The sequence below is a fragment of the Heterocephalus glaber genome, unplaced genomic scaffold (assembly GCF_053883595.1).
Source record: "Heterocephalus glaber isolate CG9 unplaced genomic scaffold, H.glaber_assembly_v1.0 deba00001523, whole genome shotgun sequence".
Taxonomy (NCBI): Eukaryota; Metazoa; Chordata; class Mammalia; order Rodentia; family Bathyergidae; genus Heterocephalus; species Heterocephalus glaber.
Window position 1 is genome coordinate 28722117 of NW_028258327.1, and position 15169 is coordinate 28737285.

General features: G+C 35.4%; 1 protein-coding gene across 3 annotated transcripts in view; it reads left to right on the plus strand.

The window, feature by feature from the left end:
- The window catches only part of Tfap2d (transcription factor AP-2 delta), a 55736-nt gene extending 41210 nt beyond the window's left edge, over positions 1 to 14526 (plus strand). For all 3 annotated transcript variants that reach the window (XM_004869054.3, XM_021247784.2, XM_087188140.1), the window contains one exon: positions 10432 to 14526. In XM_004869054.3, coding sequence (XP_004869111.1) covers positions 10432 to 10651 — 220 coding nt within the window. In that variant the 3' untranslated portion in view covers positions 10652 to 14526. The remainder of the gene's footprint in view (positions 1 to 10431) is intronic.
- Positions 14527 to 15169: the final 643 nt, after the last annotated feature.

Genomic DNA, 15169 nt, shown 5'->3' on the forward strand with positions numbered 1-15169 from the left:
AGAACTGTGACTTACTTGCAGCAGTACATCTAAAAACGATCAGGAATAATCTGGCCTTGTAGAGCACAGATAGCTACTTTCAGTTTCTGCGCAGATGACACATTTGTGTGTTCTGGGAAACTGAGCACGGCAGTGACCGTCTCTCAATTTGTAGCCTGGAAAGCAGCTTCTTTCCATCAAGCTGACAGGAGGCAGGTTTATTCATTATTTATAATTTGCCGAGTGCCATCAGCAGTGTGAATTGTACAGGACACACCAGAAACCTCCACACTTACCAGGAAGGGGAAGAGGTTTGATTGAACTCTGCAGATGACCCTATAGATTCAACATCCCCAGGACTGGCTGTGGCAATTAGACCAAGGTGCCATAGGGCTTCACAGACAGGATATAGCTCGGAAAGAAATCCACAGCGTAATTTTCTGAAATGTTAGAAGTTCACTTCCTAGAGATCAGAAAATCTTAGCAATTTTTCCCATCATTGTCTCTTATTTTCTCATAATCTCCTTGACTCCAAAGTCAAGAAAAGCACATTTGATGATGTAAATAAGGAAAATTTACACTCTCTTTAATGCCCAGTTCAGAAAAGACAGTTTATCAGAAAAAAGTAAGGAAGATTTTTGTCTTCAGAACCCACCTCTGGAAACTGAAATTTTATTTTTTCTTGTATTTCACTGTGCTAATGGCAGATAGTGAAAAGATGACTGATGGAATGTCACATACTTTAGGATTCTCCAAAATGGAGACTAATTACATATGAAGACATATGTGAGCAATTCTGCAAAGCAGGATTAAGTAGGGTACTGGTAATTACCTGGAACAAACACGAAAGACTTTCACCTTCTATGCATAATACCTAGCACATAGTATGTGTCCAGTAGATACATTAATTAATGTAGATTATCATAATAGCTCAATTCAGTCTTGGATGTATTCCCTACTGTTTCATTCCCAGGACCATAGTGTTTTAATTGGGTCACAGGCTAGAGAAGTGAAATGATGGATATGCTTAATTCGCCTATTTGCATCAAAAAATATAGTGACACCTTCTTAGAAATAGACTTTCCCAGTACTCACACAATTTTTGAAAATAAGAATGTACAGGCAGATCCAGATATCTATGTGTTTGTGAGTGATTATGTTTTCTTCATTGATTCTCCGTGTTGGAAGGTCCCTTACATTTCCTACTCTCTGTCAACATTTAGATCTTCTTTCCAACACCCCTGTCAAATTGTCCTCCATTTCTGGCTTGAAAACTTTCAATGACAGACTGCTCCTCTGCCTCTCACAACTCTGTTAGAAATGTCTTCTTTGACTGAGACAACACTGTCTCCCTAACAGCCCATTCCTTGGGGGCTTTACAGAGTCAGTTTAATCTTGCCCTCCCTCCATCCCCCAATTTCTAAAAGCAGTTTTCATGTCCCTGAATTTTCTCTTCTAGAGTTATTCATCTTCATTTCTTTAGTGACCTACACACAACAGGGATTCCAGTCAACTCAACTAGCACTTTCTGAGTGCTATGTTCTTGGCAGTTCACTGAAAAGAGGAGTTTGCCCTTGTTTTCATGTGAACATCTTTAGTCTTCTCCAAGGAGCCTAAAGTGTGTATAGATCACTGTTGGGGTTTTTTCTCCACTTTCTTGGGCTAGGACAGTGGCTGGGAGGGTAATCAGCAGCAATTGATTTTATTAATCTTGTGAAAACTTTTTTTAGTGTCAGAAGACAAATGAAGAGATTTAAGGAAATCTCTAATCTGAAAACAAAACCTTATAGAATACATTACATAACTAAACATAGCATGTAAGAAGTAAAATTATCACCCTTCCTCCAGGATGTTCTGCTACTTCTACTACCATTATATTTAAGAATATGGGACATAGTAGGTCTGAATTATGAAGAAAAGAAAAATCCTATGTTTCCCAAACAAATCCCTTTGTGATGCTGAAATTAAACTTTAAAACTTAATCTAAACTCCCAAACTGAGTGTCACACCCAGTTGCAAAGAAAAAACTTCCTATAAGTAGTCAGATCTAATTCACTAAACATGTTAATATTTGTATATGAATAAAAACAAGCTTCCCTTGAAGAAAAACTTTTGCTAGCAAAAATGTAGACTAAAAATGAAACATGTAAGCATTTTTACTTCCTCAGTAAACAAGAGCAACCATGATGGTTTTTCTTTTATTAATCTGTATTAAATTATTTAACATACTTTTATCATTAAGCAGGGAATTACAGAATTAGATAAATTGCCAGGACTATGGATCTTCACAAGTTGCATAGCATCAAACTAAAGATGGAAAAAGTGTTAAGGAGAAAAATATTCTACTGGAACTTGAAACACAAGGATCATAATCTCAAGGCCAGTCTGGGCAGCTTAGTGGGACTCTAATTCAAAAAAAGGTGGGGTAGGAATTCGCGGGGCATAGCTCAGCACTCTCTGGGTTCAATTCCCAGTACTAAAAAAAAAAACAATGACACTGAAAACTGCTTTCTCATGTGTAAAAAAACATAGTGAAGATGTCAAAAAATATCGCCACCTTCAAAATTTGCCTTAGATATGATTGACTGGACTCTCCTCCTGTATGTAATAATTATATCCTTATTCTGCTTTGCTAATGAGCTAGATTAAAGCAAAATGGAATCACAATGACCCATTTCCTCTTGGAACCTGAGACAAGCGGAAGGAACATTATTTTAAAGTGGTATGTGGGCATATACCTCCCAATCTGACAGAGATACAGAATACTCATGACCATACCTCTTTGATAGGAACCTGCAGAACACTAGTGTTTCATGGTCAAGGTTTTTCATTCAAGAAAACTTTATTATTAAGCCTATTTTGAAGTATTACAGTTCATACTAGCATGTCAAAGGCTCCTAGAACTCTTCACCCCAGGTTTCAAAAATTGATCACAGAAACTCTTCCTATGTTTCAGAATATTTATCAACATTCCATAGGACTAAAGTTCTACAAAAGTTCCCAGGGCAATGCTGAAGAAGTTCAAGTAGACATAACTGGCATTATTTCTTGATCCTAATGTAATATGTCCAACTTCCTGGTTTCATTTAAGATGAATGGGAACTGTTTAAAAAACACTGGTCTTTTGGACACCATCTTAAACCATTTAAATTGGGATGTCTATGGTGAGACCTACTCATTGAAATAAGCTAAGGAAATCATAGAACATCTGTGGGTGCTGTCAAGGGCTTGCTAATGAGTAGATTTCAATGATTCCTCATCAGCATCCACCAGAGAATCAGAAACCTTAAATATGTATCTTAAGTAAAGTCCATTTAGAAAGTACTTGGGGCCAAGAGATAAGATACAATAATGTAGGAAGTATGCACTGTCAGCCGGTTTCCCTTTTATTATTTCTTCAAATCAGTTAGGCTACAAAAAATAAGTACCACTCAGATCTGAGAGAATAAGCCCTGGTACTTTTTTAGAATGTGAGATCTCGCTCCATGCCTGGTATATAGAGGTAGTGCTGCTACAGAGAGATGAAATACCTTACCCTCAGGGGTCTGAAGAAAAGGAAAGTTTGGAAGAGGACACTCTCAACCCTTTGCTGGGTCTGTTCCCCAGAATCCTTCCTTCAGGGATGTTTTCATGACTGGAAGAAAGCATTTTCTGGTGGCCACCTATTATTGTAAGGGGAAATACACACTGAGCCTCAGACTAGACTTGACCCTCACCTGCAGTAGCTGAGTAATCCAAAAACAAGGAAAGGATAGCTTTTCTCCCTGTAAATCTTGTTTTTTGCATATTTCCCCAAAGCAGAAGAGCAGTGCTGAGGCTGGTACAGGTGCTGTTCGTGAAACTCTAGAACTCAAAAGATGCATAACAAAGACCCATAGGAACCATGCAATAGAATGTAACAAAGTGATAGAAATAAAAGCCTAAGCTCTCTTTCAACCTTCATACACACCAGAAGAAATGAAGGAAAAGAGAATTGTGCTTGTCAAATATTTTCCAGGCAGAAAGCTGAGGTTTAGGGTTGGTGTTGTAATTCAGTTGTAGAGCACTTTTCGGGCTTGAAAGAAAGCCCTAGGTTTAATCCTTAGCAATAGAGAAAGGGGTGGGGGAGTGAGTTAAAATTTCACAAAATGAAATTAGCTTTTATTGTGATTATGTAGATAGGTATGGCAGGTTATTTTCTCTTGATTTTCAGATTTCTATTTGGAAGGATAAAAGTATCGATTACTTCCAGAAAAACAACAATAGAGAAATCCACCCACAGTTGATAGACACAACTGAGTGGCCCAGTCTTCAGTGAAAAATACTAATAAAACTTTCATCACTTTTTCAGTCCACACTAAGTTTGCTTGGTAGATAAGAAAATGTCAGACACCAGGCCCAATTGTTGCTAAGATGAGAAGAATTCTAGGAAGATCCTATGGGAGCTTGCTTTAGGGTATGTCTTAGAAAACTCTTTTAGTAGTTTAATGTAAATTAGTGTAGGCAAATCAACTAACATAAAGTTAAAGCATTTTTGAAGGACAATTAGGGCAATATGGGAATAATTTGGAAACTTTTACCTAGCAACAAAACCAGCAAAATGTAAACCATATTTACTTAGATTAAGTGAGGTAAATTGGCTTTAGCTCCTCTGATAGATGTACTTTCAGAATCCTAGAGTAGTTCACATTCTGCTTATCCTGAAGCTTTGGGGATTTCAAAAATAAATGTGGGGCCAGGGATTAAGCTCAGTGGGACTGCACTTGGCTCACAAGCACAATCCCCTTCACAATCCCTGGTACCAAAAAAAATGTAAATGTGAGTAAGACCTTGACCATAAGCAACAAAATACACTTAACTAAGGATTGCAAAGTGTGAGGAAAGTCTGTGAAATCTTTATTATATATAGAAGTTTCCTAATAGGTCCTCATTATTGTCAAGTACTTTACTAAGTATAGACTGAGTTGAAAACGGATTGTAATTACCATCTTCTTAACCAAAACATAAAGTATTTTCTCATAACATAGTCTCATCTCTCTACCATCCACTCTACCTTTTGTTCTGTTTCTGGATCGAAACTTCTTCACTATTAACTGCTGATAGCGATTACAGCTTAAACTTTTAAAATAAGTTTTGCTTCAAAAAAGTTGAAGCCTGTATCAGTAGACCTACTCAGGACAAGTCCATTGATCAAGAAGAAGATGCTACTTTAGGTTCTGCAGGTTCTGGAGATCAAATCCAGGGCCTTGAGCATGCTAAACATGTGCTTTACCACTAAGTGACATGCCCAGGATCAGATGTTATTTTAAATAGTAGCACATGTTCACAGTTACATATACACACACTCATACACATACAGTCTCCATAGAAAAGATTCTCTACCCAGTAGGGTCCTTTCAGTTGCAGAAGTGTGAACCCTTGGATGATAACGTTTAGGTGGAAAGTTGTATCCAGCAGTCACTACCTCCCTGAACTGAGCCAGTAGGGAGATACGATTTATGTCGCAGAAGGATGCTTTAGAGAATGTTAATTGGGAGGTCTAGCAAAACAGTTTTTAAAACCATGAATAAAATTAAGACTGTGACTGTTAAATATAAGTTACATTTTCCCTAATGTCAGGTGCCATAAACTACAGCAGTCTAGATTTTCTCAGCAGGTGACTGTATTGCTCACAGTCAGTTGTCAGAGCCTTTCTACTCCTCAGTGTGAAATTAGTAATAGGAAAATTAAACCAATGAGCTGGAATCTCATTAAAGAAATGGAGAGAAAGAAGATGAATAAGAATATGACTAGGGTAGACCTAACTTCTGTGTCTGCCTGCCTATGATCCAAACCTCAAATTTTGACTCCTGATTTTTTAGTTTAAACTTACTGGTTTAAATTCTTTCTCCCTGGTGAATTACACTTGAGTTAGACCTCTCCTTTGGTACACTGCAACACTAATTTGCTTTTTTACCCAAGTGGATATGTTTTCGTTAATCTCTCCTAAATTTCATATAATTGATTTTGTTCCACCAATTAAGTTGTCTAGCAAATTTTGTTTGTTACCCAACACGGGAAAAGGCAGCACAGTTCTTTTATTGTACTTTCAACTAAACCCATGCAACATTTCAGGGATCAATTCTACTTTTTAAATGCTAACACTAAAGTTTTAATAAACCACTACATGAACAAATTGTGATAAATCCATTCAATGGAATGTTTGTCAGCAATAAAAAGAAATAATCTATTGGTAATGCAACATGGATGAATCTCAAAATTATTATTCTGGACTGGGGGCATAGCTTAGTGGTAGACCACTTGCCTACTATGCAAAAAGCCCCAGGTTTGATCTTTAGTACGGGGAGAAAAAAACTTACAGTAAGTGAAAGAAGCCAGATACTATGGTCTACAGACTTTTGACTCAGTTATATGACATTCAGGGAGAAAGTAACACTATTGGGACAGGAATATAACAATGATTGCCAGGAGCTGAGAGGGCAGAAGGAGTGTGAATTAACTAAAAAGAAGCCTGAGAAAACTTTTAAGTAATTATGGGAGTTACACAACTGTATGGCTTTGTCGAAATTCAGCCAACTCAAAAGAGTAAGTAAAATTTGATAAAAGTAAAGTAAATTCAAACATGATAAGTTCAATTTTTAAAACTATCCCATTATAGAAATGTTAGAAGACTAATTAAATATAATGTAATAATTTAGAGTTTCTAAAACCCTTCTCTTTCTAATTATAAGTCATGTTTCTCTGTTCAATTTCACTACTTTGTTTTCTATCTTTTATGATTTCTCCAAGATCATCTCTGAAAACTGTGCCTCCATTTCTTTATCTAGAAATATGGCTTCTTTAGACCTAAAGAAAATAAAGTCTCAACTCCATTGATTGTACTATTGCTAGTATTAAATTCTTCAAAAAGGCAGCAAAGTATCTTAATTACTATTTAATTTTTTATTTGATAACAGAGCACTACCCTCCCCTGCTCCCAACCATTGGTCCTATTTTTGTATTATTCATCTTCCTCATTCTTGGAACACAGACTTAAAGTTAAATCCTACTACTCTAGAGATCAGAAACTCCCAGATGAAACCAAAGGAACTTTCAGCCTTTCGTTATCCCAATTAATAACATACTCATAAGATCCCCACCCCTTCTGCTCAAAAGGTGCCTCCTGGAGGTAACTAATACTCAAATACTGGCAAGTTACAATGTCAGGTAGAGTGTGAGTTAATAATAACAGTTCCGAATTTCAGACTTCTTATTTCAGGTCCATATTTTTAGAAGCAAGAGAGCCTATCAGCTGGGAGGTATTTGTGGTGTGGCAAAAACTATATTTATAACATAGATAAAGAAGAGATTTATATAGACTTATCAACTTTGTACTTGATTTTAAAATTCCTGCCCTTACACCAGAAAGTGAGTGAGAAAAATTATTACCTTTCAGAACTATAAGGAAGTCAACAAGAAAATTATGATGTCAGAGAAACTGAGCTAAAACTGCTAACAGAAATGCAGATTACAAAAAAAAAAAAAAAGAATAACACTTCCATCCTGAGAGAAACATAAGGGCAAAGGCAATTAGTAATATACAATCTCATGGGTAAATTATTAATTCAATTCTTTGGGTCTCAGTTCTTCATCTATATAACAGAAATAATAACAGCTACTTCTCAGTGTCACAGCTAATATTTTATGATGTGCTACATGCAAAGAACTTAGAGCCTGGGTTATATTTGTAATTCAAATAGTGGCTATTAACTTTAATATCTATCCACAATGAAAATACACACTGTATACTAAGCTATTGTTGAAGAGATGAATCACAACCAAGAGGATGTGGCAACATAGATGAAAATAAAATTTTTCTTACAGTACAAGAAACTCTAAACAGAAACAAAACATGAGAAATGGAGCAGTATATGTCCAGAGCCAAACATCTGGATATTAAAGGGATGGTTTCCCTCAGTTCTTTTGTCGATATTACTACAATTATTTCTACTACTACTCTAAACAATTCCATTTATTATCCCGACTCTCTGATAGATCTCAAATCATATGAATTCTCCTTTAGTAGTTCTATCACTGTAGAAAAGAGCTGAAATCCATTTTTCTGCTCAACAATAGAAGGGAAGGTAGAAAAGATATGTATATATCTGAATTTGGAGAATATCTTATATTACAAATTGTGGTGCAAATAACTGTGTAAGCCTTGACTAGTGTTGCTTTTTAAATGATTGGAGACTGAAGTAGTTTTTAAAATCTATGATGGTTGGGCCGGGGATCTAGCTCAGTGGTTCCACTGCCTGCCTCTCAAGTGCAAGGATCCGAGTTTAATTCCTAGTACCAAAAAAAAAAAAAAATCTATGTTGATTATGACTGAGGCATGGGGCAAACTTTGTAAAATTTTCAGAGGAAAGACTGGTAATGTAATAAAAGGACATGCAAGAAATTTTACCCTTAACTATGAATACATTACAACCAACACTCATTTATTGAGCACTTAGTGTAGGTCTAGCATTACCTGAGCTCTCTGCATGGATTAACATAAATAATAATTTTTATGGTGGATCCTACTATTACTTCCAATGAAGTATATCAGCAGGCTGTCTTAGATTCCAAATTCCTTCTTTGCATTGTTTTAAAATCTCATTATTGCCCTTGCCTAGCATGACAGAGGCTCCAAGTTTAATCTCCATCTCCAGCACTGCAAAATAAAATGTTATTGTATTGGTCAGCTTCCTGCTGCTGAAACACAGTACCTGACACTAATAAATTACAAGTGAAAAGGTTCATTTTTACTCTCAGTTTCAGAAGTTTCAGTCCATAGTCAGTGGGCTCTAAAACAGAAGCATCATGGTGGAAGGCATGGTGAAGGAAAGGTCTTTTCCTCATAACTCAGGAAGCAGAGTAGAAGAGAAAGAGGACAGAAAATAGATACACCCCTCAGCCTCCAGTGACCTTCTGTTTCCATCTAGGCTCCTCCTCCTAATATTCAGCTATGAACGCATCATGGATTAATGAGTTACAAATATTGTAATATATATATAGCATTAATTGCCTTTGCAAAGCCCCTCTGAACACATGAGATTTATGAGACTTTGGGGGGACATTTTAGATCTAAACCATACTAGAAGTTACTTCTCTTAGGATATATAATCTTTAACAGCAAAATAATTGTATGGTTTAGATCTAAAATATATATTATAATATATGCATTTATGTGCATAGTTTGTGGCAATCATATTTTGCTGTAGTACTATAAAACATAAATTATGGGAAGCAGACCAAAAGTATAACTTCATAAAAATTTATACAAGAGAAAAACTTGTGTATTTTCTGTTCCCAAGAAGAGTGAAGCTACAGTTATACATATATGTCCAACAACAGACATCTGTCATGGTTCTAAGGGATATCTATGCTGAGATTACCACAAAATTTCTACATTTTTTGTGTTTTTCTGAAGCAAAAACATTTATTGGTACATTTTAGATATATATAATGATAACATTCACCATGAGGAATTTGCACCTGTACATGATATGTCCTGCCTCTTCTTTTTTTTCCCATTCCCCTCTCCCTTCTACATTTGTTCAATAGTTAAAATTATTAGCTATTAGTTAGCTTTCAAGACCCAGAGAGTTGCTTACATGGTAAGATAGAATTTTATCCTCTCTCACATAGGAATCTGGAGGTGAATAGGTTCCTTCCATCTTATTCTGTCTCTGCCATCAAGGTTATTATCCTCATCTGTATAGTGCATATATTTTGAGGAGAAATAGAGAGAACTGCATATATTACTTTCCTTAGGCTCTTTTATGGATAGATTAATATCAAGTCAAAACTTAGTTGGAAAAGAAGCTTGACAATATAGTCTCAAATTGGTACCCATGTGCCCAGAAAAAAATTCTATTATTATGTAAGAAGAGAAGATGAAGTTAGAGGAATCGGTAGCTATCAGGTGCATTTAGCCAAGTATGATTTCTTCATGTTTGGTTTATTCCTATAAAAGCATATATGATACTCTTGAAGAGCAGATGATTCCTACACATGGGAAGTTACATTTCTAGCTACTTCCTAATGGAAAATCAAGTCATATATTAAATACTCAGACTTGCTAATAATCAGTGCATATCAAGTCTATTAGTTACAAGTCTTTTTCCAAATACAGTAAATTCCTCACTTACAGATGAGTTCTGATCCAGGAGAATTGATTATAATTTGGATTCACTCAAAAGTCGACCAAGTGAGTCTTACACAGTATACCTGTGAAAGTAGTGACTGGAATATTCATAAGTCAGGGACTTACTGTAGGCCCTAAACTTCTTATGATTAAGAACAATACTTGAATTATGTAATATCTTCCATAATGATCAGAAACGTTTAGGAAAACAAGAAATTCATGTTCAGTTGAATGTTCTAGATTAAATGGGGAAGGGATTTCCAAAATATTTACCTGTTTTTTCTACCTCTTCTCATTTCTAGTTTGATCACTCATGGCTTTGGGACTCCAGCAATATGTGCAGCTCTAAGCACTTTCCAGACAGTCCTCAGTGAGATGCTGAACTACTTGGAAAAACACACTTCGCACAAAAACGGTGGAGCGGCAGATTCTGGACAAGGACATGCCAACTCGGAGAAAGCCCCCCTGCGGAAAACTTCAGAGGCTGCCGTGAAAGAGGGAAAAACAGAAAAGACGGACTAGCTGCATCAAACAGAATCTATTTCCAGAGAGTGTTGCTGCTGATATTTTTTCTAATATATATATCATTGAGGGTGACTAATCTTCAGTGGACCAAATCACTACCTTCCCCAACCCTACATTAGAAAAAAAAAAGTGGAAATGAAACATAAAACAAAAAAAGGACAAATTTTTAAAAAAATGAAAAAGGGAAATAGCAGTGTAATTGTGTGATGAAATTGTCACTTTTTAATTTTATGTTATAATTAATTCCTTTTGTGCACGTAGTTTATTGTTCCAAATTATATACACCACTGTTTTTAAGCACTTCTGGACTTTGGAGAGGCAGCAAATGCTTTTTCACATTTGACTGATGCACTTTCTTATCCTGCTCTGTAGTTAGGGATTAGAAAGCATGACCAAACTATAATCTACCACCATTGCTTATAGTGCCAGTCTTTCTTGACTTAGCTCCCTGTAACTCAAGAGTGCCTCTTTCCATTATATTGACCAATCTGAAAATTAATTCATTAATAAATATTAAAAGGACAGTCATGAATTTCTGTCCTATGAACTGACAGTAGTTCTAAAACTTTTGGTTACTTCTCGCCCACTTAAGTATCAGTGCCTTGGCGGTATTTTAAAATTTCAGAAAACTCTCCTTCGACTATAATGTTCTTACCCCCTCGTGGATTTATTCAGCCACCTAATGGTTAAGTAGATATTCAGAAAGCAGACGCTGTAGGAATGAGATAAACTCATCTATCCATTCTTCTGATATCACCAATGTAACAGTTTAAGAAAACAGACTGCATTGAGTGGGTTGGGGTAGTTTTGCTACTGTTGGACTTGATGGGAAACAATGGCATTGTTTTCCCTGAATTGCATGGGAATAGGAACAATGATCTTTCTGGGAAGTCCCACCTCTCAGAGACAGGAGATGAGACCAGGTAACCAGTGGAGGCCCCTTTGAAGCACTGTGGCTGATGGTTGTGAGGTTAAAACGAGAGTCCTTCTTTTCCTACCTTTGCGCTTCTTCTACTTTCCCCAATAGATGTGCTCTAAACCTTTAGAGGCACAAAAGCATTCAGGTCTGTGTTCAATAAAAAAGCAAAACAGACTGATCAGAGAAGACCTTTGCTTTTAAGATGCTTTCTTTTTTCATAGCTTGTTCTTATAGCTTCACTTTAGTTAAGGCACTGAAATCACAAGACTCCTGGTTGCAAAGGTCAGGAGATAATTGAATGAAAGTTTGGTCCATAGAAATCTGCCTGTGACAAGAAACCTGACTGGTATGACATTGTACTAACTTTTCTACTGTTAACAATTTTCAAACTTCTATGTAGGCAAATAAAAATATAGGTCAAAGTATGCTGAAAATCATTTAATAATGTGTGGACTCCCAACGCTTGGTTTAGCATGAAAATATTATCCTCTCATTAACATATTTTAATTACTTTTTAAAAATCTCTGCCATATTATAACCCCATGGGGAATATTAGATATTTATTTGAGAAGACATAGGGCAAACATTTTCATGTGAACATCACAAAAAACTATTTTTGCGGAGCAATAATTCTTAAAATCATTTGACTTTTCAGCTTTAATTGTGTACAGAAAAGAACAATTAGCAATGAAAATCTAAATTTCCCAGATTAAATTCAATTAATGAAAGATGCAACTAAGGGATTCTATATAAAGCAATTATATAGTTACAGCCAGTAGAAGCACTTAAAGAAATGTGAAACTAATGAATTGTGATTTCACATGGTTAGTTCCATTTTTAAAATTTTACCACTTTTATGGATTTAAATTTTTTTGAAATAAAATAAAATAAAGCTAAGATTTTGCTGAAGTTCCAAATTTTATCACAAAATAAATGATTCTGTCTTCCATCCAATTTTCTATATTGCAAAATATACACATGAAACAAAAAGATAAATATTGGCTCTTAATAAGTAGTAGGAGGTTACATACAGATAATGTGGACTGCTATTTCCTTAATGAAATTTCCACACTAATTTTCTTTTATTCCATTTATTAATAATACATATGTATTTAATATGGCATTTTGATATGCATATCTGCTTGGTCCTTAACGTAATTATATACCATGTCAAATGTTCACCGATAATTGGATGAAAAATTATATTTGGCTTTTGTTACTAGCTTATTTCTTTACCCTTAGTTTTGACTAGTTCAGGTTCTAAGTACCTCAGTGGGGTGTCATTATTTATTAGCCTTGAAAACAAAAAGTTTAACTATAACTACAGTGCATATTATTTACCAGAAGTTGGGGCATTTTAAGAGCCTTAAATGGACAGCCCCCACCATGTAACTTCACCAGCCATTAGAGCTTAAAGGAATAGATGGACTGGTCCTCTTCAGAATCATTATTTATTATGATATTCTAATAGGCATTGTTAACATATCAACTTTTGCCTTGTATATAATAGTTACCTAACACTTTTTAAATAAATGAATAAATGAATGTGTGTTTGTTCTTTGTCCAAAATGGGTCAAAGGACCTTCCAAGTGTGATGTTTTCTTTCACATTCAGTTATTCAATCTGAATTGCTTCCTCCACAGTAATTTATTGATGATTACTTTTACTTGAATAAAGAAATATTTCCATGAAAGTACATTCATTGCAAACACATATATTTAATATATAACAATAATGAAAACTAGTTAGTTATCAGACTCTCAATAAAAATAAAGTTATAAGTATTACCATTTTCATAGTTTACAGGAAAGAAAGGGAGATAACAAGATATTCTATGTTATAATAAGAAATAAAGAAATGCAAAAGTTTTTTCAAATTAACTACTACTTGCACAGAAAAACTAATCAAGGCTTTCATACTTACCCAAAATAATGACAACATAAAAATTTAAACTTCATGAAGGAGTGAGTCAAATTTCTATATAAACACATTTGTTTTAAGTCTGTTTCAATAACCAATTTAAATATCACTATCATGACTATTTCATTAGAGTTACAATTTGGCTTAAGTTTGATGGCTGTAGAAAAATAGATAAAACCACTGAATTGCTTTGTATTTTTATCTCTGGAAAGATCAGTGAACACTGTAAAGATATTTCTTCTCTGGCCTTCTTTACAGGTAACTTAACATAGGGATAAATCTTCCTGGCATTGAAGTTTCTTTTGCTTTTTCTCCTGTGTTCTCTTTGATGAGCAGGACAGAACACATCCTTTAGCCCTATTGGCATCTTGATCTGTGTGTGGCAGTGATAAGAGTTTGACCCTCTGTCAACTGGTGCTTGTAGTAAGGTAAATACGTCAGCAAAGTATCCTTGTTGAAGAGAAAAAAACAACACAATTCACTTTCTTATGTTTACTTCTTTTTGTGTCTCTTTGGAAGCATTTTAGATCAATGAAATATTTTAAATGTATCAAAATTCTTCATACAATCAATGTGTCATCTTCTTACCAAAACCAAGTCGCTATGTGGGAGGTGGCAAAATCCAGTGACTGAGTGTGGACTCTAAAGCCAAACTACCTGGGTTTGAATTGCAGCTCTTTCACTCATTATTGCGTCACCTGGGGCTTTGCTGAACTCATTTGTGCCTCCTCAGTATTCCACCTATAAGAAGAAAATAACATTAGTTTCCTGCTCACAGGATGGTTGTCAGAGTCAGTGAATGTACTGGAAGTGCTTAGAGACAAACAGTGGAATGTTGTTGTTATGTGACTTACGCTTAAAGTTTGAACAAATTATTGTTAAAGTAGAGATCAGTCCCTCTTCAGGGGTGGGAAATCAAAGAAGAGTGTTGTGATAAGGGAAAGGGAGAGGTGGAGATCAAAAGAAAAGGGACTTTGTGAGAATCAAAAAACATTTCAAATAGGAAGAAAAAGTGCAAAGGGGAAGGGGAATTGGGAGGGGTAGGGGAAAAGAAAGAAGGGAATGGAATATGAGAAAAAGAAAAAATGGAAACAAAGTCTTTGTAGATAGGGAGGAGTGGGGGGGTTGAAGGGAGGGCAGGAGAATGGGGAAAAAATAAGAACCAAGATGGATTATGTAGAGGTGCAAATTTCCAATGATAAATGTTATTATATTGTATACCTTAAATGTACCAATATAATTAATAAAAAATTTCAGGCAGAATGCTAGTTTGAAAACTAGCAGAAAAACATTATATTTTTGGTTATTCCTACTTTTTTCCTGCAACAATAAATATTTTTCCCATACTGCTGCAGGAAAAGAATATGACCCCAAAGAGTGTAGGTAACAAAAGAGTCAAACTTTTATACATGTTTTCATTTTCAAAAACTCAGGCCCTAAGGAAAACTGGCGGACTAAAATCTTATCAGTCAAGAGCTTTCCTTCTTACACACACACATACACACATGCACATACACATCGGAGACCAGAAATAGCCCACAGTTAGGGAAAGGATGAGTAAAATGGGGAATTTTAAACAGCTTAGCTATTGTTGCATCTAAGAGATGGGGCCATGTCTGGTGGTGAGGTGAGCATGTGAATCTCAGGACAGAGGGTATGACCATTAATTTTGATTA